At 45.5% G+C, this 27,080-nt stretch overlaps 1 protein-coding gene across 3 annotated transcripts in view; it reads right to left on the bottom strand.

The window, feature by feature from the left end:
• Nucleotides 1–15,916, bottom strand: part of slain1a (SLAIN motif family, member 1a) — a 125,951-nt gene extending 110,035 nt beyond the window's left edge. The window contains exons 1-2 of one of the 3 annotated variants that reach the window (XM_055636775.1): nt 15,294–15,409; nt 8,862–8,929 (exon numbers count right to left, since the gene is read on the bottom strand). Coding sequence is in view for 2 of the 3 variants with exons in the window: in XM_055636776.1 (XP_055492751.1) it covers nt 15,294–15,706 (413 nt within the window). In the remaining variant the exon portion in view is untranslated. Of the gene's footprint in view, nt 1–8,861; nt 8,930–15,293 lie in introns of all 3 variants that reach the window. The other 2 variants (XM_055636776.1, XM_055636774.1) reach the window with 2 other exon arrangements.
• Between the last annotated feature and the right edge of the window lie 11,164 nt (nt 15,917–27,080).

The raw sequence follows: 27,080 nt of genomic DNA, 5'->3' as shown, positions 1-27,080 counted from the left end.
TTTCCGTGCCAAGGACACATAAGTGGGACGCCCATTTGCGTGCCAAGGACACGTAAGTGGGACCCAAACGTCACCCATTCCTTCTCTCCAGCGATGCTGCCGGTCCCGCTGAGTTACTCCAGCATTTTGTGTCCATCTTCAAATTACGTCACACGCTCCAGAAGGCTGTGCATACGCATGTAATCGCGCCCATCCTTCGCGGGACCGTTGCGGCTCAACGCAACCACGAGGTCGCGTAATTTGCATGCCAAGGACACGTAAATGGGACAGGCCCTTTAAGGTGAGAGAAGAGAGAGGGACGTCAGGGACAGGATTTTCGTTCCGAGGTTAGTCCCTATTTGGAATGAGCCAGAGGAAGCTATAAAAACAATTGGAACTAGGACATTTAGAAGAAATCTAGACATAATTTATGGATGGGAATGGTTTGGGGGCAAATGAAACAAGCCAGTGTGCTTGGCATGAGCAAGGTGGGATGAGGGGCCTGTTTTCACGGTGTATAACTTTATAACTCTGTAGCTTTATCTACATTCTACTCCACCACAGAACAAAGCGTCTGCTGCACTTTCATAGACACCTTTAATCTGGCCTTCATTATTGAACCTGGTCAGCAAATGTCCAAAAACAAATTCTCCCTCCAAAAATGTTTCTTAAATTCACATTTGACAAAAAATTCTCTCACTACATTAAACAAAACACTTATATTTTTCATAAAATTAAGCAATTCATCCCAATGCCAATAAATAATTAGTCTGATGAAGTCTGATGAAGGGTCTTTACCCGAAACATCACCTATTCCTTTTCTCCAGAGAGGCTGCCTGTCTCGCTAAATTACTCCAGTATTTTGTGTCTATCGTCACTTATAAATGAATGTTGTGCAAGCAGCAATAACTTATGGTGTCAAGACAGGGATAAGGCGAGAAAGAACGACTATAGATACCGACTGGCTATCTGCGGTACATGGCAGTTCTCCGTCCGTGTCCTGCGGTCTACTCTGGCTACGATGCGCCGGCACCAGCAGGACCTCGTTTTGACTCTCCCGATACCTCTGGCCTCACTCACCCAGACCTGCAACAGACCCCAAGTCTACTTCATCCTACGGCAGATCCACGTCTTCAATAAACGATTCCTGGCCCACCTGGTCTCCACCAAGAACCTTAAACTCGCCCGCCTCCCACCTGCTCCTGCCACCAACACTCCGCGACTCGACCGCCTGCAGGCCCTGGGCCCCTACACTGGCCCGCGCCCACATTCCTCGACTCCATCCAATCCCCCCTGGTTAAGTCCCTCCCTACCTATGTTTAAGACACCTCACACACTCTTCATCTACTCCATGACTTCCGTTTTACAGGCCCCCATTCCCTCATCTTCACCATTAATGTCCAGTCACTCTACACCTCCATCCTCCACCAGGAGGGTCTTAAAGCCCTCCGTTTCTTCCTCGACCGCAGAACCAACCAATCGCCATCTACATTACTCTCCTCCGCCTAGCGGAGCTGATCCTTACCCTTAACAACTTTTCGTTTGACTCCTCCCATTTCCTCCAAATACAAGGCATGGGCCCAAGCTATGCCTGCCTCTTTGTAGGGTACGTCAAACAATCTTTGTTTGAGGTGTACCATGGACATATTCGACCAAAATTGACCTAAATTGGAGGAGCAGCACCTCATATTTCGCTTGGGCAGTTTACATCCCAGCGGTATGAACATTGACTTCTCCAATTTCAGATAGTCCCTGCTTTCTCTTCCCCATCCCAGCTCTCCCTCAGCCACTGTCTCTGCCTCTTCCTTTCTTCTTCCAGCCCCCCCACCCCCACATCAGTCTGAAGAATGGTCTTGACCTGAAACGTCGCCTATTTTCTTCGCTCCATAGATGCTGCCTCACCCGCTGAGTTTCTTCAGCATTTTTGTCTACCTTGGATTTTCCAGCATCTGCAGTTCCTTCTTAAACATGTTCCTTCAGCTCACTCTGAAGGATAATCAATGCAACACATATGGGATCGAGAAGCCTTCACTGTAAAATGGTCAGCCTCGTCAGTGTAATGGTGGTCAGTTAGAGGGGACCATCTCTGAATGGATCTGAAAGCTGTTCACTGTACCTCGGTACACGTGACAATAAACTAAACTCAACTCATCAAGAGCTGACTTCTTTCCTGTTAGTGCAACAGAAGAATTTTCATCATCAGTGGATATAACTCTGAAATAATCCAAGAGCTGACTTCGGTATCTCAAGTACTGCTACCAATTGTCAAAGAATGTGTGAATTATGCAAACCATTTTGCATAAATATTCATTAAAGATTACATTGTGCAATCTTAAGTAACATCTATACTGAAGCATCTTTTACTGTGGTCTTGGTGTTTTGGTTGTTGACATTACACTGTATAAACCAGTCTGAAGTGATTTTAGGCCTGCATTTCTAAGGCCTGCAGTCCTTTCAGGTTCGGCAGAGGTTCACTTGCACCTCCTCCAACCTCATCTACTGTATCCATTGTTCAAGATGTGGACCCTTAAATATCGGAGACCAAACGCAAACTTTGCAGAACACCTTCGCTCAGCCCGCGTGAACCAACCTGATCTCCTGGTTGCTGGACAAGTTGAAGAAGGGTTTCAACCTGAAACTTCACCAATTCCTTCTCTCCATAGATGCTGCCTCACCCGCTGAGTTCAGCATTTCGGGTCTACCTCTGATCTCCCGGTTGCTGGACACTTTAATTCTCCTTCCCATTCCTGCACAGACCTTTCTGTCCTTGGTCTCCTCCATTGTCAGTGAGGCTAAATGCAAACTGGAGGAACAGCATCTCATATTTCGCTTACAGCCCAGTGGTATGCATTTAGATTTCTCTCACTTCGGGTAGCCCCAGCATTCCCTCTCTCTCTATTACTCCCCCACCCAAGTCACACTAGCTTCTCATTTTCACCCTACAAACAGCTTACAATGGCCTGTTTCCTTTATCATCGTAACTTTTTTTGCATATCTTTCATTCATTGTTCATTCTCTCTCCACATCACCGTCTATATCTCTCGTTTTCCTTATCCCTAACCATTCTGAAGAAGGACTCGACCCGAAATGTCACCCATTCCTTCTCTCCAGAGATGCTGCCAGTCCCGCTGAGTTACTCCAGCTTTCCCAATGACTTGCAAGGTTGTCACAGTTGTTACAATGTAACACAGCAGACGCTATCTTCACAGAGAGCTCTTTAAAGGAATATACCACCAGACAATTTACACTGCACATTAGTAATGGCCATGAAGGAATGGATGCTGCAATGGGTGGCAGTGTACTCCAAGAATGGTGAAGAAAGAAGGGTCTCGACCGGGAATGTCACCCATTCCCTTTCTCCAGAGATGCTGCCTGTCCCGCTGAATTACTCTCGCTTTTTGTGTCCACCTTTGGTGAAGAACAATACTCACAACAAGCACATTCTTTCTGCACATGGGTCACAATAGACCCACCAACACCTAAGGGATCCTGGCAGAACATAGCCAAAGAGGCAGGACAAGAGCCAAAAGGGTGGCACAGTGGCACAGCGTTAGGGTTGCTACCATACTGTGCTGAAGACCCAGGTTCTATCCTGACTACGGGTGCTGTCTGTATGGAGTTTGGTCATTCTACTGTACATGTGATCTTGTGGGTTTTCTCCAGGTGCATCGATTTCCACCCACAATCCAAAGACGTATACGTTTGTAAATTAGTTGGCGTCTCTAAATTGTGAATTGCTCCCTTGTGTGTAGGATACTGCTAGTGTACGGGATGGCCGCTGGGCGGCGCAGACTCGGTGGACCGTTTCCACGCTGCATCTCTAAAGTCAAAAGTCTACATAAGAATACACGTAGCCAATGTAGACATATCTTGGTGAAGCCAGCAATGCCTGTACATTCTCTATCTGGTTCTGTGATCTAAAAGGAAAATAAGATGAACTTCCTCTCCTTGGGCATGGAGATTAGATGGTCTCTTCAATGAGGGGTGATGTGGCAACCACCTCGAAGGATCCTGAGGCTAAGATGCAGAAAGTGACTTTAATCATTGTCTACTTGGGCAACGCAATCTACTTGGGCAATATATTATTGATAAGGCGCACAAGAGGTTACAATACAATTTTTTTCCCTTTGAGAATAGAAAAAGACACAAGAGGACATGAGCAACTCAGAAGTTTAGGGGTAATATGATCTCTTTAGCAGGCCTTGTCGGTGGAATGAGCTTCCCCAACCATTGATTTTAAAAATAAATTGGATAGGCATATCCCCACCCCTCAACTGCAGGCAGGTGGGACTTTGAAAAAAGGGTCCTATCCCAAAACATCACATATCCATGTTCTCCAGAGATGTTGCCTAACCCACTAAGTTACTCCAGCACTTTATCTATTTTTGTATGCCAGCATCTGCAATTCCTGGTTTCTCCAGGTTATATTCAAGGTTGCTGTAGATCACCAATGTCAGCAAAGATGTGATACAGCTCAAGTGTTGCCATTTAAATAGCATGTTTTCTGAGGAAAGAGGGACTTGGAACTGGTCATTCTGTGTATCAATAAGAACTGCCATGTTTATTAACCATGGCAGAGGAAGTTTAATGTTACGTGAGCAGTGACAATGTTTTGGGGTAGGAAGAGGAATAATGCCAGAGAATGAAAGTGGGAGGCAGAACCAAATCCAACCAAAATAATGAGGAAACAAATTTCTCAACCAATGCTAAGATATCAAGGAACATGTAAAACCTTGCTCTGCTACAAGATAACTTGACTTTCAACTCTGGTCTTCATAGAGAAGATATGGAATTGATATTTCCCCTCGCTAAGGTAAGTAGAACCAAGAGTCTATAGTTTCAAAATAAAGGGCCAACCAGTTAGGGCATCCATCGATTTCCAGAAAGATAGATTTAAGTGATGTTAAGTGAGTTAAAATATATAAATTACCACCAGGAAAGTGGTATTGAAGTAAAAAGATTGGTAATGATCACATTGAATAATGGAATGGCCATTAGGGCTGAACTTGGTACTGCTACTCTTCATCGTGTTCTAGCAACACAGCATTTTTTGGGTGGATTTATATAAATGAGCATTCAACTCAATGGCCTCTGCAGAATACAATAATAAGATCATAATTAGAATATGATGTATACAGCAAAAAGGTATGTTCTATATTTATCTTGCATTCTCAGCTTTGCAAAACATGACCACACAGCTGAAGTACAGACAGTTCTGCTATAAGACAATAATGCATTCTTAAAAAAAATAAAGACACAAGCGCTGGAGTAACTCAGCAGATCAGGTGGCATCTCTGGAGAACATGGACTGGTGATGCTTAGGATTGGAACCCGTTTTCAGCGATTGTCGGGGAGTTGGGAAAAAAGCTGGAAGCAAAGAGAGGCAGGACAAAGCCTGGCAGATTATAGGTTGATACAGGTGAGGGAGGTTTTAGATAGGCAGATGGTTGGACAATGACCAGAGAAGAAAAGACCAGAGGTGGCCAGCACAGTGACGTAGCTGGTAGAGCTGCTGCTGCCCTACAGTGACAAAGACCAGGTTCGATCCTGACCTTGGGTGTTATATATGCAATGTTTTCACTCTCTGTGACTATGTGTTACTTACAGTCATAGTCACAGAATGATACAGCGTGGAAACAGGCCCTTTGGCCCAACTTGCCCACACTGGCCAACATGTCCCAGCTACACTAGCCCCACCTGCCTGCGTGTGGTCCATATCCATCCAAACCTGAAGAGTTTGTTTTAATGTACTTCGGTTTGTCTTATGTGGGGGGAGGGGGGTGCGGAGATCGGGGAAACTTTTTTTTCAAGTTCTTACCTTCCCGGACATGTGATTGATTTTCGGATCACATTCTCCGGGCTCTGCAGCCTACCATCGCTGGAGCTGGGAGCTGCCTCGGACTGTCGTGAGCCCCACCGTGGGGCGCGGACTTAACATCGGAACGGATCCCTTGCCTGGGATCGCTCCCACCATGGCCTGCGGACTTACCATCAAGAGCTCGCATTCTCGGGAGAAGCTAGTCGGGAGCTCCAACGGTGTAGAAGGTTCAACCAGCCCCGAAGCGAGGTTCGATCGCCCGGCGCAGGGGAGCTGACATTCCCCCGCTGCAGGAGCTGAACGCCTTGACGCGGAGGGCCCGAACGCCGCCGGCTACGGGAGTCAAGACCGTCCCATCAACGGAGGGCTCGAGGCCCCCGACCGAGGAAGAACTAAAGGAAGGACTTGAACTTTATTTTCGCCTTCCATCACAGTGAGGAATGTGTAGGAGTCACTGCGGTGGATGTTCATGTTAAAATGTGTTTTTGAGTCTGTTGCTTTTAATTGTATGATTGACCTGGCCAGTGAAATTCCTCATATGTTGCAAAACATACTTGGCAAATAAAATCGGATTCTGATTCTGATCCTGGTTCTGATTCTGATTCCATGTAGCTGTCCAACTATTTCTTAAATGTTGTGATAGTCCCAGCCTCAACTAACTTGTCTGGCAGCTTGTTCCATACACCCATGACACTTTGTGTGAAAAAGCTACACCTCAGATACCTATTAAATATTTTCCTTCATCTTAAACCTATGCCCTCTGGTCCTCAATTCACCTACTCTGGGCAAGAGACTCTGTGCATCTACCCATTCTATTCCTCTCGTGATTTTATACACCTTTATAAGATCAACCCTCATCCTTCTGCATTCCAAGGAATAGAATCCCGGCCTACTTAACCTTTCCCTATAGCTCAGACCCTCTAGTCCAGGCAACATCCTCATAAATCTTCTCTGTAGTCTTTCCAGCTTTCCTACAACATGGTGCCCAGAACTGAACACAATACTCTGAATGAGATCTCACCAACTTCTTATACAACTGCAACATTACCTCCCAACTTCTACACTCGATACTCTAACTGACGAAGGCCAATGTGCCAAAAGTCTTTTTGACCACCTTATCTACCTGCGACTCGACCAAGGAACCATGCACCTGCACTGCTAGATCCCTCTGCTCTACAACATTCCCAAGAGCCCTATCATTCACTGTGTAGTTCCTGCCATGTTAGACTTCCCAAAATGCAACAGCTCACATTTCTCTGTATTAAATTCCATCAACCATTCCTCAGCCTACCTGGCCAATCGATCAAGATCCCACTGCAATTTTTCACAACCATCTTCGCTATCTGCAAAATCACCCACTTTTGTATCACCAGCAAATTTGCTAGTCTTGCCATGTATGTTCTCATCCAAATCTATGATGTAGATGACAAACAAGGCCCAGCACTGAACCCTGAGGCACACCACTACAGGCCTCCAGTCCAAGAGGCAACCTTCCACCATCACCCTCTGCTTCCTTCCATGAAGTCAATTTGCTATCCATTCAGTTATTCCTCCTTGGATCCCATGCAATCTAATAGTCCAGAACAGCCTATCATGTGGAACCTCATCAAATGTCTTACTGAAATCTATGAATACAACAACTACAGCCCTCATCAACCTTTTATGTCACGTCTTCAATCAGATTTGTGACACACGGCCTCCCACGTACAAGACCATTCTGACTATCCCTAATGCCTGCATATCCTATCCCACAGAATACTCTCTAGTAACTTTCCGACTACAGATGTCTGAAGAAGGGTCTCAACCCAAAACGTCACCCATTCCTTCTCTTCAGAGATGCTGCCTGTCCCGCTGAGTTACTCCAGCTTTTGTGTCTATCTTCGGTTTAAACCAGCATTTGCAGTTGCTTCTTAAGCTCACTGGCCTATAGTAACCAACATTTTCCCTGCTATAGGATTTTCTCTATAGGATGTGTCTATACACTACAGAATTCATTATGCTACTACCATCAGCAGTTGTATCATCAATGAAGATAAGTGAGCCAGTACCTTCAGCAGCCATACATGCTCAGGCCATAACACCTCACCACCGTGTTTCCAGATGAGGTGGTATGCTTTAGATCTTGGGCAGTTCTTTCTCTCCTCCATACTTTGCTCTTGCCATCACTCTGATATGTTAAACTTCATCTCATCTGTCCACCAGAATTTTTTTCAAAACTGTGGTTGCTCTTTTAAGTACTTCTTGGCAAACTGTAACCTGGCCATCCTATTTTTCCAGCTAACCAATGGTTTGCATCTTGCAGTGTAGTCTCTGTATTTCTGTTCATGAAGTCTCCCCAGAGAATGGTCATTGACAAATCCACACCTGAAGAGTGTTTCTAATCTGTCCGACAGGTGTTTGGGGATTTGTCTTTATTGTAGAGAGAATTCTTCTGTCACCAGCTGTGGGGGGTCTTCCTTGGCCTGCCAGTCCCTTTGTGATTATAAGCTCACCAGTGCTCTCTTTCTTCTTATTGATGTTCCAAACAGTTGATTTTGGTCAGCCTGAGGTTTGGCTGATGTCTCTAACAGTTTTATTCTTGCTCCTCAGACTCAGAATGGCTTCTTTGACTTCCATTGGCACAGGGACTTGGAAAGATAGAAAGACTGGAGGAAAGACTAGGTGCTGAGAGCTCTCTTATACCTGCATTAAGGAGGCAATTAAACATACCTGAGCAATTACAAACACCTGTGAAGCCATGTCCCAAACATTATGGTGCCCTGAAATGAGAGGACTATGTATAAACACTGCTGTAATTTCTACATGGTGAAACCAAAATGTATAAAAAATGGCTTTTATTAAAATCTGACAATGAGCACTTTAACCGCATGTGATTATTTCTATTACAAATCTCAAATTGTGGAGTACAGGGGCAAATAAATAAATGATGGGTCTTTATCCCAAACATTATGGAGTGCACTGTAGGAAATGTCCAGCAGGTCATGCTGGGTTTGTCGAGGGAAAAAAACTAAGCTAGCATTTTTTCTCATCACTAGCACGATCTGATTTGCTGTGTGTTACTTACCCAACTCTACATTTTGCAGCTTTTTGATCCCTTTGTTTGTTTTCCTTTTCTCTAAACTCCCTTATTGCCTGAAGAAAGAGATAACTTCATCAACAACTTTCCCCACACCAACACTGCTAAGTCCTTAATAGAGATATTCACAGTACTATCCACCCCTTTCGCATATCCCTCTGCAACCAATTTGTTTTCGCTCATTCCCAGTTCTAACGATGGGTCTTCAACCTGAAATGTTAACTCTGTTGGTAGACACAAAATGCTGGAGTAACTCAGTGGGACAGGCAGCATCACTGGAGAGAAGAGAAAGAAAAATACCCATTCCTTCTCTCCAGAGATGCTGCCCATCCCGCTGAGTTACTCCAGCATTTTGTGTCTACCTTCGATTTAAACCAGCATCAGCAGTTCTTTTCTACACATGTTAACTTTGTTTCTCTTTGCACAGATACTGCCTGACCTGATAGGTGCTTCTCGCATTTTCTGTTTTTGTTTCAGATTTCCAGCAACTGCAGTTTTGAATCTGGGAATGAAAAGTCAACAGCAATCTACTTACCTTTATCTTATGGCAGTCCACAAAAGTAACTAAGCTGTCATTCACAGAATTAACTGAGGTTGACAGTGAGGTCTTAGCTGACCTGTTCCATCTTACAATGATCATCAGGGTCAAATTTATGCCACACGACCCCCTACCATCTTGTGCCATTGAAAGGAAAATAACGTGTGAAGCATAAATGAAGGTTTAGTGAAGGGCTGCTGCTACATTTTCACAGAATAATGAATTGGGACAGTGAGATTCCTATCCTTCCATTACTCATCTGGTGAGGCATTTGGGAGCACCCTGGAACATACTGTTTCAGTGTTTTACTTGAGCCTCTACATAACTCACTATATGGTTAAATTTGCCATGAATTATCACAGGCCATAAGAGAAATAGAGACTTGAATATTAAACATGACACCCGAATAATCCGATATATCAGTGTGATACAGACAATCTTCCAAGCAATTTGTTAGGGACATCCTCATAAGGACATAATCCCCAATTTTAATGTTTCTACTAAATGGCCAGACCAACTATCCATACACCCTTGTAGAAACAAGGAACTGCAGATGCTGATTTATAATAAAGATAGACACAAAGTACTGAAGTAACTCAGGTGAGGCAGCATCTCTGAAGAAAAATGATGGGTGATGTTTCAGGTCAGTCTTGATTGGTCCTGGTCTTTTCTTGCCTCCAATTTGTCACCACCACACACACATCCCCTTCCTCCAACCCCTTCTTTCAGTCTGCAGAAGGGTCCCGACTCATTCTTCCTCCCCAAAGATGCTACCTGATCCGCTGAACTACTCCAGCATTTTGTGTCTATCTTATCCATACATCCTTTTGGAATGAAATTTGCACCAGATTATAAACCAATATACAAGATAGTTATCCAAGCTTGCTGGCATTGATTTCCCATAGGACCTTAACAAGTGGCGTAGAAGGGAATCAACACACATATATTCTGGATCCATGGTCCATAAAGTCCAGAGAGTTATAATAGTACCAACAGCTTTTCCAATCTAACCTTTCGTTATCCCTGGAACTAATTAGATAAATCCTCAAATCACAAAATCATAGAGCACAAAAGCAGGCCCTTCGGTCTACCCTGTTTTTGCTGACCTCAACTATTTATACTACTCCAATTTCACAGCACTTGGTAGCTACGTTTCTATGCCTTGACAATTCATCCAGATATTTATTAAATGTTATAAGAGTACCTGCCTCCACCACCTGCTTTGGCAATGCATTGCAGATTGCAGCCATCCTCATGGTGAAAACTGGGTTTTTTCTCTCAGATCTCTTCTAACCTCTTTACTTTTCACATTCAATCGTCCCTCTGTATTTATATACCCTCGCTATGGGAAAATAATCTCTTTCTCCACAATATCTCTTACTATGCCTCTCACCATTTAATATACCTCTGTAATACGAAGATGAGGAAGAATTTCTCTCGGAGATTGTCTCAGGAGGACAATTATAATTACATTCAACACCAAGAGACACACATTTTTGGACCATGGGTATAATCGAGGTTTATAAAGAACATTCAGAAACTGGGGGTTGAGACAAAAATCTTGATTGTTTTGAATGGCAGACCAGATTTGAGGGGCCAGTGTCCTTTTCCCACACGTTCCTAATACTTCATGTTGCTAGTTTTAATTACCATAAAAAATACTCATTAAACTTTTGCTATTTGGTCTTTCAGGAATGTTAATTGATCATAAAGGAATGCATAGACTTCCAAATAAGAAATTATCTTATGCCTTCCATTGATAAATACAATAATAAAACAAAGCAGAATTACATAGCTGTGCATTCGATTCATATCATTACATTCATGAGAAACTAAAAACAATTATGTCTTTTATTCTGGGAGAAAAACACCATTTTATTTAAACTACGTTTTATTTCCTTCTGTTTGGTTCCATTTATACACACAATTCTGATGCAAGCATTGAGAAACATGATGTCCCTTGGAAAAAATTGAGAACATTTGATGATTGGGCACATTCAGTGGATAGATGTGCAGTGAGTGAAGTATCCTTCTTTGCAATCAGAACCAATCTGATAAAAGTAAAAGTTTAATGAGTGAAATCTAAATTTAACCACATTATTAACCTACACACCTGTCAGTTACTATGGCTCTAAACTCTGGAATTAACTTCCCAAATTCTCCATCTTCTACTATTTTCTCCTGCCTTAAAAACTACTACTTGGTCTCCCTTTCAATCATCTGGCCAATTTATTCTGCTGTGGTTGACAATTCCTGTGAAATATCTTGTTGCATTTTGTTGCATAAAGTTGATGTAATTGCAGAGATCCAAAAATATCCTCCCACTGAGCACTTTATCCATTTTTACTTAGTGATTATTCAGACACTCCCATAGCTTGCAGTTGATAACATGTGCATTAGAACCCCATTAATAAATTGAGGAAACATTTAAAGAAGATAGTCACAAAATGCTGGAGTAACTCCACGGGTCAGGCAGCATCTCTGGAGAAAAGGTATAGGTGACGTTTTGGGTCAAGGCCCTACTTCAGACTTAAAAAGGGTCTTGACCCAAAACATCACCTATTCCTTTTCTCCAGAGATGCTGCCTGACCCGCTGAGTTAATCTGGCTTTTTGTATCTATCTTTCGTTTAAACCAGCATTTGCAGTTTGTTCCTACACATTTAAAGAACACATTTGGTAACATCATGACAGTGGTTAGCCAGTAAAGATCCATCTCACTATTTTATGCCAGATTGGCTGAATTTTCACTGTCTGATTTGCACTTGAACGGATAATGTAACTGACTACATCAGTGTAGCAGTACTGAATTGTTAGAGGTGCCAGCCTCCAGTTTATCTCCCAGGCAGAGCTTCAGGAGAGTCAAGCAGCCAGCTCTCCCTACCACAATTACATGGCAATTTGGTGCATGTTAAAGATGGAGCCAAACAGCCAGGAATTTGGGAGGAAGTGCTTGTCTTTAATAAAATATCCAGCATGATGCCATCACTGGAAGCCCGGGGATGTACATAGTCTAAGGTGTATATTTTAAACAGAGAGATTCTCCTTCAGGGGCAGGGCAATCACCTGGAATGGTGAAGGTCCTTGACGTAATTCTTGTTCATAATTCATAATTCATAAGTCATAGGAGCAGAATTAGGCCATTTAGCCCAAAGAATCTACTCCACCATTCAATCATGGCTGATCCATCTTTCCCTCTCAAACCCATTCTCCTGTCTTTTCCCCGTAACTTTTGAGACCCTTACTAATCAAGAACCAGTCATTCTCCATTTTAAAAACACCCCAGGACTTGGCCACCACAGTTGTCAGTGTTAATTAATTCCACCGATTCACCACACTCTGACTAACAAAATTCTTCCTCCTTCTTTTCAAAGGCGTGTCCTTTTATTCTGAGACCGTGCACTCTGGTCCTAGATTCTCCCACCAGCGGAACAACCTCTCCACATTCACAGGCCATCCACTATTCTGTAAGTTTCAATGAGGTCCCCACTTGCGCTTCTAAGCTCCTACAAACATTGCTCCAACTCGACCTGGTCCACAAGGAAAGTAAACCACAAAACATCCAAACAGATTGTCATCTCCCCCTTTGTTGTTCTTGTGAAGCATAAAGTTGCATATTATCAACAGATTTTGCAGCACTACCCACTATTTGTTTGGATTGAAATGTAATATGTTTGGGACCTGTTGGGTAGTTAGAGCAATGTGCCACGATTGTATGAACAATGTGGAATTGGCTGTAAGTCTTAGAGTTGCTAACTCCATTTTGGTTAAATACCTTACATGCAATTACATTCTTAATTTCACAACTATTTTCTTGTAAATGTACATTATAGTGTATTGGGCACCTGAAGTTACATGGTAGCATTCTAATGATCAATGAAAATGTTACAAGACCAATGGGTATTAAAAGATTAACCATGTGCTTTAGACAGCTACATTATTGTAATTTAATTGCTGTTTTTTTCCTGTGGCTGTATTAAGCATATTGTTTAATTATTGCCTGCCAATGTATTATAATTGTGGCATTTCTAATGCTTTTAAGTTCCTCTTTGGCAACTCTGGGGCAAAGCAACATCCATCCCATCGGATAATTTTTAGAAGGTCCTGCACAAAACTGTCAACAAAGCAAAACACAATCCACACACAAGGTTTGCAATAATCCATTAGTTATTGTGCAGCATCAGACAGCTTAAGCGCTAAAATTGCAAACCGGGAGTTTATTAAAGGATCTCCTCCTTCCTTGGTTTTGCTATTGTTAGCATTCCCTACTCAGACATAAACTCCACCACTGGAGGTTTCTAGCGCGAGGACTATAAAAAAATAGTTGCAAATTGTGAGAAGCAGCAAACTACTTCCAACACACAATGGTCTTAAATTGTGTTTAAATTTTTAATGAGGAAGCCAATCTAGAATCTAATAATACACATCCTCCATGGTCAATCAAAAGGAAGATTACATCAAATAAGATATCACAGAAAGAGGATAAAAATTAGTGACCAATCAGCCTAGACACAATAACAGGATGATACGGCGTTTTTTACTGAAAAAGAAATGCTGTGGCATTTGGCAGATCCTATAAAACATGAACGCAGAACGGACAGAAAATCTAATAGATGAAACATCAGCAATAATATCTAACACTCTACAACACTCATAATAGTGTGAACCACCAACACAATACAAGGCAATATAATAAGGCAGAAAGAGAATCTTGTTTGCCTATCAAGGAGAAAGAAAAAAATATTGGGCCTGAATGGAGAGTGGGGAGAGGGGATGGGGAAGTTGACCAGGAGTAATGGGAAACTGAAGAAGGTGGAGAAGAAAAATCAGAGAGCCGAGGGGTGACTAAAGGGCCTGTCCCACCTCGATTTTTTCGGCGACTTGCCAGCACCTGTCAGAGTCGCAGCAGGTCCCCTAAACATTTCTAAATTGTCAGGGCAAGGAAACTGAGAGGCATCAACAGAGGGCAGAGAACGGAGAGAAAGGGTGACAGGGAGTTAAGAGAGACAGAGGGGCAAAAGGGAGGATGGGCACAAAAGCAGGAGATGGGTCAAGATGAGAAGTGGGAGAGTGGGATGGTGATGATATTGAGATAAGGAAGGAAGAATGATTGGGAGGGGAAGGGGGAATGGGAGGATGGTGAGAAGGGGAGGGAAGGAAGGAAGGAAGAGGGATAGGGTTGGGAAGGAAGGGGGAGAGGGAGGGAAGGGGGGGGACGGAAGGAAGGAAGGAGAGGGAGGGGGAAGGAAGGGGGGGTGGAAGGGGAGGAAGAGGGGTGGAAGGGGAGGGAGGGAAAGGCAAGGAAAAGGAAGGATTGGGGTAAATTGGGGGTAAGCGAAGGAAATGGGTAAGGGAAGGAACTGTGGGAGGGAAGGGAAAGCAAGGTGGGATTAAGTAGGGAAAGGGTGGGTTTAGAGGAAACAAAGAGGTGATAGAGGATGGGAAAGGGGAGAGGTAAGGGGGGTAAATAGGCAAAGGGAGATGGATAGAGGACGGGAGAGTTTAGAGGAGAGAAAGAAGTGAGGATAGAGGGTGGAAAGGGGAGAGAGAGAGCGACGTTTAAAAGGAAGGAAGCTGAGAACGGTGGGGGGGGGGGGGGGGGTGAGGTGAGCGAGAAGGGAAGAGAGTATTGATGGGGACGAGGAGATGGTATGGAGGGGGAATGGGGGGACAGATGAGGGAAAGGGGGGGGGATAGAGGAGGGAAAGGGAGGAGGGGGGGTATAAAAGTAAAGGGAGTAGGTGGGAGGGGTGATGTGCATGAGGGGAGGGAAAGGGGCTGATGTTGATGATGGGGACGGGGGGAGAAAGGGAGTTGAAGACATCTTTCAGCAACCACTGTCGGTGGGGGGGGGGGGGGGGGGGGGGGGGGGGGGGGACAATACCAGCTGTCCTCGTCGCCGCTGCACCGTCCGTTGTCCAGGTCCAGGGTGTCGATGTCGTCCAGCAGCAGCAGCCTGGCTGCCCGGGATTCGGGTCCGGGGAGCGGGCAGTGTGTGGCTGCGGCTCCGGGGTGGGGGTGAGCCGATCCCGGGATCGTGTGGAGGAGAGCGGCAGTGGGAGCCTGGTGCCGTCCGCCTGAGCCCAGGTAGACCTGCAGAGGGGCGGCGGCGGCGGCGGCGGCAGCAGCGGCGGCAGCGGCGGCAGCGGTAGCGGCGTTCGCCCGGCTCTTCAGCTGCTCGTTCTGCCACTCGAGTTTCCTCACCAGCTCCTGCAGTTTCTTCACCTCCAGCTCGGCGCTCACCTTGGAGCTCACCTCCCCCGTGGCCCCCATCATCTTCAGCAGGGGCGCCTCCATGCTACCCACACCTGCCTAGCGAAGCTGCTGCCTCCCGAATCCGTGTCCCCCTGCCTCCTCCCCTCCCCTCCTCTTCTCCTCACACACAACAAAGAGCTGCAAAACACTGCGACGAGCTAGATCGCAGAACCCTCCTCTACACTAGAATACCCGCCCCTCCATGACAGCGCCGACTATTGCGGGGTGGGGACTGTTTCTTGCAATAAATTCACCCGCTGACTTCGTTTTGCGTGTCTGCGTCTCTATATATGTCGTTGTGTGTTTCTGTGTGTGTGTGCGTCTATGTCTATGTGTCTGTATGTGTCTGTCGATGAGTGTCTTTGTGTGTATCCGTGCATGTGTGTGTCTGTGCGTATAATCTGAAAGTATTTTATTCAAAACTGGGGTTAGGTTCAAACCATCTCAAAAAGATACATTGTCATCTTGGAAGAACGCCGAGCCACTGACATCTTATCTGTACACCCCCTCCTTGGCCCGTTTACTTATTCCAGCATCAGTACCCCACACCGCTGCATTTATGTTTCTACCCTGAAGCAGGGTCTCGACCCAGAACGTCACCTATTCCTTTTCTCCAAAGTTACTCCAGCATTCTGCGTCTATTTTCGGTGTAAACCAACATCTGCAGATTCTTCCAACAAATTATATTTCTGTTGTTGCCCCGTGTTAGTTTCAACGCGGCAACCCGGCATCCTTGGAATATAATGAACCCAAGTATCTGGGTACGCAGCAATATTTCCAGCCTAGGTATATGTGCACATCGCCTTCGGTGTAATCAGTGCAGATGTATGCCTCCTGACTGATCAGCCAAGTATGTATGCATATCTCCTTCAGCACGCACAGATCAGCTACCTGTGTATGCCTTCTGTATAATTAGTCCAGTGACCTTTAGAATATTGTGTTCAGTTTTGGTCACTATGTTACAGGAAAGATGATGTCAAGCTCCAAAGGGGTCAGAAAGGATTTACCAAGAGGTCGCCAGGACTCCAGGGACTGAGATATCAGGAGAGGTTGAGCAGGCTAGGACTTCATTTCTTGGAGCTCATGAGGATGAGGGTGATCTTATGGAGGTGTGAAAATCATGATAGGAATGGATCAGGTAAACACACAGTCTTTTGCTGAGGGGAATCGAGAACCAGAGGATGCTGTATATGTTTAAGGTGAAGGCAGAAAGATTTAATGGGAACCTGAGATCTAACTTTTCCACACAAAGGGTGGTGGGTGCATGGAACAAACATTTGGAGGGGGTAATAGAGGTACTATTGCAACATTTAAGATTCCGACAGGTACATGGATAGGATAGGTTTAGAGGGATAGGGGCCAGAAACATGCAGGTGGGACTAATGCAGATGGGGCATGTTGATCGGTGTTGGCATGTTGGGCCGAAGGACCTGCTTCCATCTATTTGACTCTATGACCTGCATATTTTGCCTTCAGTATGTTGAGCTCAAATAAATGTGTATGTCCTTAGTTTGTTATTGTCACCTAGACCGAGATACAATGAAAAGCTTGTTTTCCATGCTATCCAGTCAAATCATACCATAAATGAGTACAATAGGTCCTCTTCTGGAACAGTGCACAGAGAGTTGCCTAGTTCTGGTGCCATCTCTGTAAAGTCTGCTTTGGGCCCATGGTTATATACAGTTTCTTATTTTCTCACTTTAAGACCCGATGTCCTGCCAGCAATGGATCATAGAACAGTACAACACAGGATTGGGCCCTTCAGCCCACAGTATTTGTGCTGAACATGATACTCAGTTTGATCTAATTTGCCTGCACATGATCCATATTCCTCTATTCCCTGCACTTCCATGTGCCTATCTAAAAGCATCTAAAAAGCCACTATTGTATCTGCCTCCACCACCATCCTTGGCAATGCGTTCCTGGCCCCCACCACTCTCCGTGTTTATGAATCTTGCCCCGCACATCTCCATTGAACTTTCAATGCAGATGTAGAGAGCATGCTGAACGGTTGCATTGTGGCTTGGTACGGCAACCTGAGCATCCAGGATAGGAAAAGGTTGCCCAGTCCATCATTGGCTCTGACCTCCCTACCATCAAGGGGATCTACCTGGCTGCCTCAGAAAGGCTGCCAGCATCATCAAGGACACACACCATCCTGGCCACACACCCATCTCTCCGCTGCCATCAGGTAGAAGGTACATGAGCCAGAAATCTGCAACCTGGATCTGAAACCAGGTACATGAATTGCTTCTTCCCCACAGCCATCAGACGATTATTAAACACAACTTCAATCAAACTCTGATCTATAACAACCTATGGCACGTTATCTGTTTATTTATGTGTGTATATATATATATATATATATATATTCTATGGTATATGGACACACTGATCTGTTCTGTATTTATGCCTACAATATTCTGGTGTGCTGCAGCAAGCAAGAATTTCATTGTCCTATGTGGGACACATGACAATAAACTCTCTTGGCTTGACTTGACCTTAATGCTCTCCAGTGTTGAACATTTCCATCCGTGCGATCCAGCTGGATCTCCTGGGGGGGGGGGGGGGGGGGGGAGAGCACTGACAACGAAGGAGAACCTGGTGGTGGTTTGGGGAGGGGGGGGGGGGATTGGGCTACTGCCATGAGCAGCGGCAGGGGCAGGCTATAGATAGGACTGTTCAGTGAACTTCTGTAACATTGGTGGCACCAAAATGTGGCAACACTTGTGTACTGCCTAGGTTAGATTTGCTGTATTATTTTACTAGGTTGTATGTAAAACAAAGCATTTCACTGTACCTATGTAGATGTGATAATAAAATATAATTGAATCATTGAAATAGTGCATTCTTGCCTATCCACCTCTGCATGGATTTTTTCAATATATTTATATTTCTATATTTATGCTTTTATTTACAATATATTTATTTATCTCATGAACTGGCCAGAAATCTCTTTGGAACCTCTAACCTGATTGGTCATTTTGGAGACATTGGATGACCTTTGACCTAACTATAAATAGAAGAGAGATTTGTATGTATACTTACTTAACTATGTTTAGAACACAGTTCTGTGTTTTGGATATCTCTATGTGTCTACACTTATAGTCGCATACACCTTGTGTGTGTATGTCCATTTACTTTACACATTTTAATTGCTATCAAGGAGCCAGCAAGGCACATACCATACTCCCCATTGTATAAATGTGACAGAAATATCCAGCAGGACCAGATGAGTGACTATATGTAAAAATGAAAGAATTTTGTCAGGTGATGCTCGATCCAAGGTTTCTGTCTGGGGTTCAACACTGAATCCACCCATGAATGTTTAGGGTTTCTAAGTGCTCTTATGCAAAGTGATAACTGTTAATTGCAGACCACAAGAGACTGCAGATGCTGGAATCTTCAGCAAAAAACAAAATGCTGGAGGAATTTAGCATGTCAGGCAGCAGGCCCGTACGAAGGTTTCCAAAAAGGGGGGTGACATGACAGGATTACAAAAAATTTAATGTGAAATAGTGTGCGCACTGCGCACATCATGAGCACAAAGCATGAAGTCCTTCGATGCCAGGGTCCAGGGCCCGCTTAAGGGCCCTGGAAGTTCTGGGGTTTTAGATGCTCTCTGATGCATTCTGAGCCTTATTTTGGAGCATTTATGCACCAGCTTTTTCACCAAGCAAGCCGTTGGTGAAGCTCCGATGCCGCGGATGGAGATGCTGGACCGGGCGGGCAGACACCCCACCTGGGCCTGGTTTGGGAATTGCTCTGCCAAGGACAAGAAGGCTCTGCAGAGAGTAGTGCGTTCGGCCGAACGCACTATGGGAACTTCACTCACCCCCCTGCACGGAACTATACAACAGGGGCGGTGCCTTCATGAGAGACCTCTTCCACCCCAAGGACTGGGCCCGGAGAAATGGGCACTCCCTTATCCCGCGGGCCAGATTTCTTTTCCGAAAATTTTTTTTGTTCGATTTTCTTTTTTTTTTTCTCTGGATTTTTTCTTACTCTGGGGGAAAAAAGGGGGGTGCGGTCGCACCCCACACACACCCCCTTCAGACGGCCATGGGCAGCATCTGTGGAGGGAAATGGGCAGATGGCATTTTGGGTCAGGATTCTTCTTTAATTATTCTCTCTGGTACTGAAAATGAATCATTGCAAATGTAGACTCGCATTATCTTAAGTTTTAATTGTTCCTTGAGATTTTAAAAGTATGCAGGTATTGTCCAAAAAAGGGTCTCAACCTGAAACGTCACCTATTCCTTCACTCCATAAATGCTGCCTCACCCACTGAGTTTCTCCAGCATTTTTGTCTACCTTCGATTTTTCCAGCATCTGCAGCTCTTTCTGAAATAGGTTCAAATTAAATGCTTTATGTTTGGTTTCTCTATTTTTACTCTATCCAGCACACCAAATTTGGCTTTGAATTTACACTCTAACGTAGACTTCCTTCTCGGTCCATGTTGTGTTTCTTTTCTGAAGATAGACACAAAATGGAATAATTCAGCGCGTCAGGCAGCATCTCTAGAGAAAGGGACTAGGTGATGTTTCGGGTCAAGATCCTTCGTCAGACTGAGAATCAGTGTAGAGGGAAACTAGAGATATGAAAAGGTACAGAACAATGGATATGGTAGGTTTAGAGGGTTTTCGGCCAAAAGCAGGCAGGTTTAGATGGGACTAGTTTAGATGGGGCATGTTAGTCGGCATGGGCAAGTTGGGCCGAAGGGCCTGTTTCCATGTTGTAACACTTTATGACTGTATTGGAGCATGTCAGGCCCAATAGCATATACCAATAAATTCTACGGTGTAGCACTCATAGCACACACATATCTGTGTATACATATTTCAAGTGGGAATGGTGTTAGTTCAGCTGCTGCGAGGCTTTAGCAACACAGGATCGATCCTGATCTTGAGTTTATCTGTGTGTCGTTGGGTTTTCGTCTTTGGATATCTGTGTGGAATTAACACATTCTCTCCGTGAACATCTGTCCCCCACCTCCCCCCACCCCCCCCCCAAGGGGACAGGACCCAACGGTCCCACTTAGTCTAGTATCTATATTACCAAAAGTCTGATCTTGACTGGTTTTGGCTTTCATTTGCTGCGATTTCCGAGAGAACGCCGCCACCTACGGCCGTCATTTTTGGCCACCTCGCTCAGAGCCCCCCTCCGCCGCTTGTGTGTCGAGGATTTTTTCCGTCAATGTAAATTGACAGAGATATTAATGTTTTTACAAAATTCCCCATTCTCTCTACTGCCCCTGCTGGAGGGAGGGGGAAGGACTATAAAACCAGGAGTGGTGTGCCTCAATCAGTCTCTGCAAGTGGTGTGCCTCATTCAGAGCTCTGAATGACACTGACAAATGTCTACAGCACTGTGAGTACCCTTGATTTGGTTTGAAAATGAATATATGGTTAGAGGCAAAAAAACACTGCCTGCAAATGATTGTTTGGGTTTGGGTTGAAGTAAAAAGGCACTCTCTCTCCCCCCCCCCCCCCCCCCCCCCCCTCTCCTCCCCCCCCCCCTCCTCCTCCCTCCACCCCCCTCTCCACCCCCCCCCCCTCTCCCTCCCCCCCTCCCCCCCTCCCTCTCTCTCTCTCTCTCTCTCTCTCTCTCCCTCTCCCTCTCTCTCTCTCTCCCTCTCTCCATCTCCCCCCTCTCTCTCTCCCCCCTACTCTCCCCCCCCTACTCTCTCCCCTCTCCTCTCTCCCCCCTCTCTCTCTCTCTCTCTATCTCCCCTCTCTCTATCTATATCTATTTATATATATATCTATATATATATATATCTATCTGACTCTGGGCTTGATGCTCTCGTCTCTCTGAATTATCTAGACTATCTATCCTCTCTCTATCTCCCTAGTTGTTCTCGCTCTCTCCATCTTGCTCATCTCTCCCCCCTCTCTCTCTCTCTCTCTCTCTCTCTCTCTCTCTCTCCCCCTCCTCCCCTCCCTTAGCGTGAGTGCGGGGGGGGGGGGTAGTTAGTGTGTGACGCTGCATGCGCCTCCCCCCCCACAACCGCACGTTGGGGGAACAGACCCAACGGGTCTGCACTTGGTCTACTAGAACTATAAAACTCTGATCTTGGATGTGGAAATGTGTGTGCCTGTGCGTGTGTGTGCATGTGCGTGCGCGTTGGTGTGTGTGTGTGCACGTGTGTGTGTGAGTGTGTGTGTGTGGTGTGTGTGTGTGTGTGTGTGTGTGTGTGTGTGTTTGTTTGTTTGTGTGTGATCACATCTACTCAAAAAAACGACGCGCTAACGGGAATATTTTTACATATTCCGGTAGAGATTTACCCCCGGAGTCAAAAGTCAGGTTACTTGATAATTTCCTGCTATATTTCTTGAGTTATTAAAAAAAATCTACAAATCCGAACAAAATTTGAATTCAAAACTGTTTGTTTCGCTGATGACGTGACAATGGATCTGCTTGCCTGCCGTGCCGTCTGCTCACGCTGTGGCTGACGTCACTCCCACCCCTCCCTCCTCCGCCCATTGTTCAAAAGTTGCCCCGTCGACTGAACACCGAAGATCATTGCTGAATCATGGGCTGCGAGTGAAGAATGAGCAAGTTGTGCCCTGTATTAGAGCTCTCGGGTCGGTCTCAGCTCCCGTCCGCTGCGGCTGAAAATCATTTGAAAAAAACTCTGCAGCCTGCAGTCTGCAGACTGGAGCCAGGAGCGAGGATTACTGCCTGTGCCACGCGACGGTGAGAGTAGGAATGGAGCGAGGTGGAGGATAAATGCATGGCTGAAGGATTGGTGCAGTGGGCAGGGATTCAAGTTGCTGGATCATTGGGACTTCTTTTGGGGAAGGTGTGACCTGTACAGAAAGGACAGGGTGCACTTGAACCCGAGGGGGACCAATATCCTGGCAGGGAGATTTGCAAAGGCTACTGGGGAGACTTTAAACTAGAATGGTTGGGGGGAGGGACTCAAATAGAGAAAGCTAGTAGACAGAGTGTGAAGCAGGAGGCAGAGAAGGGTAGCACTTGGACCCAAAATCCTTGGGAAAAAGAAGAAAAAGCAGATGGCTGATGGCAGATGGAGTTTAATGCTGATAAGTGTGAGGTGCTACATCTTGGCAGGACGAATCCAAATAGGACGTACATGGTAAATGGTAGCGAATTGAGGAATGCAGTTGAACAGAGGGATCTAGCAATAACTGTGCATAGTTCCCTGAAGGTGGAATCTCATGTAGATAGGGTGATAAAGAAAGCTTTTGGTGTGCTAGCCTTTATAAATCAGAGCATTGAGTATAGAAATTGAGATGTAATGTTAAAATTGTACAAGGAATTGGTGAGACCAATTCTGGAGTATGTTGCCCAATTATAGGAAGGATGTCAACAAAATAGAGAGAGTACAGAGGAGATTTACTAGAATGTTGCCTGGGTTTGGCAACTAAGTTACAGTGAAAGGTTGAATAAGTTAGGTCTTTATTCTCTGGAACGCAGAAGATTAAGGAGGGACTTGATAGAGGTCTTTAAAATGATGAGAGGGATAGACAGAGTTGATGTGGACAAGCTTTTCCCATTGAGAGTAGGGAAGATTCAAACAAGAGGACATGACCAGAATTAAGGGACAGGAATTTAGAGGTAACATGAGGGAGAACTTCTTTACTCAGAGAGTGGTAGCTGTGTGGAATGAGCTTCCAGTGGAAGTGGTGGAGGCAGGTTCGATTTTATCATTTAAAAATAAATTGGATAGGTATATGGCTGGGAAAGGAGGGTTATGGTCTGAGTGCAGGTAGATGGGACTAGGGGAAAATAATTGTTCGGCACGGACTTGTAGGGCCGAGATGGCCTGTTTCCGTGCTGTAATTGTTATATGGTTATATGTTGTATGGTTCTGCAACCAGCACTCTCCTCTGACGCCGCACCCTCCCTCCCCTCAAACTTTACTCCCTCCGTCTTTGCCCCCCCCCCCCCCCCCCCGCTCCCTCTCAGCCCCCCTCATGCTCCCTTTCGCCCCCCCTCCCTTCCTGTGCCTGTGTTCCTCTCTGTGTCCCTCTCTGTGCCTGTGTCCTTCTCTGTGCCTCTGTTTCACTCTCTGTGCCCCTCTCTGTGCCTCGTTCTCTACCCCCCTCCCTCACTAGTTGGGCGCTGTATGCAAGTGGATAGGGCAGGGGATGGGGTAAAAGACGCGAATTAATAATATTAATATAATATCAATGGGGTTGGCTAGTATGTGTGTGTGTGGGGGGTGGTTAGTGTGTGTATGTGAGGGATTGGTTAGTATGTGTGTGACGCTGCAGGCTGCCCATCACCAAGCAACCGCACGTTGAGGGGACGGGACCCACCGGACCCACTTGGTCTAGTACATAACTAAAACTCTCATCTTTTTATCTTCTGGTTTGCATTGTTTTAACATTTGCGCAAAAACGGTACACGATTCTGCTACGATTTTTAGCCACCTTACTCACTGTTGTCCGGTGCTGCAAATGCACCATGTTTTGGTCCGATTGGTGATATATTTTAAATGTTATTAGGATTTAAATATCTTAAAAACCGCGCATGCGCAGATTGATCTTCTCTACTGTCAGTCACTGACCGTGGCCTACCTCCATGCCCACGCCCACCGCCCTACCAGCGCGGCTCGCCTCCCTGCTGGCCCCCATCTTCCTGCCGGCGTCCACCTTCCTGCCGGCGCGGCCCGCCTCCCTGCAGGCACCCACATTCCTGCCGTTTGCGGCACACCTTCCTGCCGGCACGGCCTTCCCGCCGGGGATCCCGAGGCCTGAGCCTGGCTCTGAGGGCGCCGACGGATGATGCTCCTCCGGGGCACGCAAGAAGGGAGAGGAGCGGCAACTCGAGATCCTGGGGAGGTGAGGAGTTCGTTTGGGGGGATTGAGGGAGAGAAGAGGCTAGGGATGGTAAAGTGGGGGAGGTGAGATGGGAGAGTGGGGAGTGGGTGGGATAAAGGGAGAGGAGAGGAGAGGGGTAGGGAGGGGAGAGGAGTCATGGAGGGGGGTGTGACTGAGGATAGGGGAAAGGATAAGTGGGGGAGGGATTGGGGAGGTTAAGGAGAGGGGAAAGAAGAGGGAGGAGGTGAGGAGGAAGAGTGGGGAGGAGGGGGAGTAGAGGGCGAGGAAGAGGAGTGGGGGGGTAGGGCATGGGGAATAGAGGGAGACAAGGGCAGTGGGGGAGGTGAAGAGGGATAGTGGGTGGGATAGGGGGAGGTGAGGAGTGGGGGGGGGGGGGGAATAGAGGGATAGGAGGGGGGGGTAGGGAGGAGAGAGGAGCAAAAAACAAAGTGCTGGAACTTTTGAATCAGTCTGAAGAAGAGGCCCGACCCAAAATGTCAGCTGTCAATCCATCTGAAGAAGGGTCTCAACCTCAACCTAACTCCATCCATTCTCTCCACAGATGCTGCCTGACCCGTTGATTTCCTCCAGCACATTCTTCCTTGCTCAATACTTAATGAATGCTTGTTGAAAATGTTTCAAGATCTAATAAGTTCCTAATGCTAAATTGGGTAATGTATTGCCACCCCTTGTTACCTGAAATGCAATATTTCTATATCTCCAACACCTGCAGTTTTCATCCTAATCAACACAAAACCTGCATGGTCAAATAAACGTCTGAATATTTACGTTTTAATCATTGAGGTGACAATTGAAGCTGAAACACCAAAGCCAATGTAGACAAAATCCCAGTTTGAAAATAAAAGATGCAAAAATGTAATCGAACATGGATTCAGCATTAATTTAACAAAATCAAAGGAGCACCATGAATTATAGATATGTACCATATGGTGACTGGCCCTTCAGTCCACAGAATCCAGGCCAACCATCAAGCACCATCCACCCTTCACATTTTGATCCCCTGCATCCCCATTAATTCTCCCCAGATTCTACCATTTAAACTACATATAGAAAAATAGAAAATAGGTGCAGGAGGAGGCCATTCGGACCTTCGAGCCAGCACTGCCATTCATTGTGATCCTGGCTGATTGTCCCCAATCAATAACCTGTGCCTGACTTCTCCCCATATCCCTTGATTCCACTAGCCCCTAGAGCTCTATCTAACTATTTCTTAAATCCACCCAGTGACGTGGCCTCCTCTGTGGCAGGGAATTCCACAAATTCACAACTCTCTGGGTGAAAAAGTTTTTTCTCACCTCAGTCTTAAATCGCTTCCCCTTTATTCTTAAGAGGAGCAATTTAGAGTGGCCAATTAATCTTGGGATGTGGGAGGAAACCCATTCAGTCACAGGGAGTGCTTACAAGGGATTTGTGAACACTGACCAGTCCATCATCGACTCTGATCTCCCTACCATCGAGGGGATCTATCAAAAAGGCTGCCAGCTTCATCAAGGACCCACACCATCCTGGCCACTCACTGATCTCCCCACTGCCTTCATGTAGAAGGTACAGGAGCCTGAAATCTGCAACATCCATGATCAGGAATAGCTACTTCCCCACAGCCATCAGGTTATTAAACTCAACTCAAACAAAACTCTGATCATTAATAGCCCATTGCACTTGATCTGTTTATTTATGTGTGTATATATATATTCTTTGGTATACGGTCACACTGATCATTTCTGTTCTGTATTTATTCATGCCTACTATATTCTGTTGCAAGCAAAGCAAGAATTTCATTGTCCTATCTGGGACACATGACAATAAACTCTCTTGAATCTTGAATCTGTGGAGTTCATCAGTGGATATTTTTAAGGCAGAGATAGATAGATTCTTGATTGATACAGGTGTCAGAGGTTATGGGGAGAAGGCAGGAGAATGGAGTTAGGAGGGAGAGATAGATCAGCCATGATTGAATGATGGAGTAGACTTGATGGGCCAAATGGCCTAATTCTACTCATATTCCTTATGACAAGAGTGTGAGTGAATGGTTGTGGATGGGGTGCCTATGAAGTGGGCTGCTATGTCCTGTATCATGTTATGCCTTGGAGTGATGGAGTAATGTTGAAGCTACTCTCATCCAGGCAATTAGAGAGTATTACATCACACCCCGACTCCAGTCTTGTAGATGATGCCTTTGGGGAGTTAGGAGAGGAGTCATTCACCACTGGATTCTTAGCCTCTAATCTACTCTCCAAGTGACATTTAGTTTTGTTTAGTTTAGTTTAGAGATACAACATCGAAACAGGCCCTTTGGTCCACCAAGTCAGCGCTGACCAGTGATCCCTATACACTATCACTATACTACACGCTAGGGACAATTTACAATGTTTACAGAGCAAAGTAACCTACAAACCTGTACGTCTTTTGGAGTGTGGGAGAAAACCAGAGCACCCAGGGGAAAACCCACGTGGTCACATGGTGAATGTACAAACTCCATACAGACACCACCTGTAATCAGGATTGAACCCGGGTCTCTGGCGCTGTAAGGCAATAACTCTACCACTGCGCCACCATGCTGACATTGCATACGTGACTACTCCATTTGAGTTTCTGTTCAATG

This window comes from Leucoraja erinacea, chromosome 6 (genome assembly GCF_028641065.1).
Source record: "Leucoraja erinacea ecotype New England chromosome 6, Leri_hhj_1, whole genome shotgun sequence".
Classification (NCBI taxonomy): domain Eukaryota; kingdom Metazoa; phylum Chordata; class Chondrichthyes; order Rajiformes; family Rajidae; genus Leucoraja; species Leucoraja erinaceus.
The sequence above is the reverse complement of the archived record's forward strand: the minus strand, read 5'-3'. Positions and strand labels throughout refer to the sequence as shown.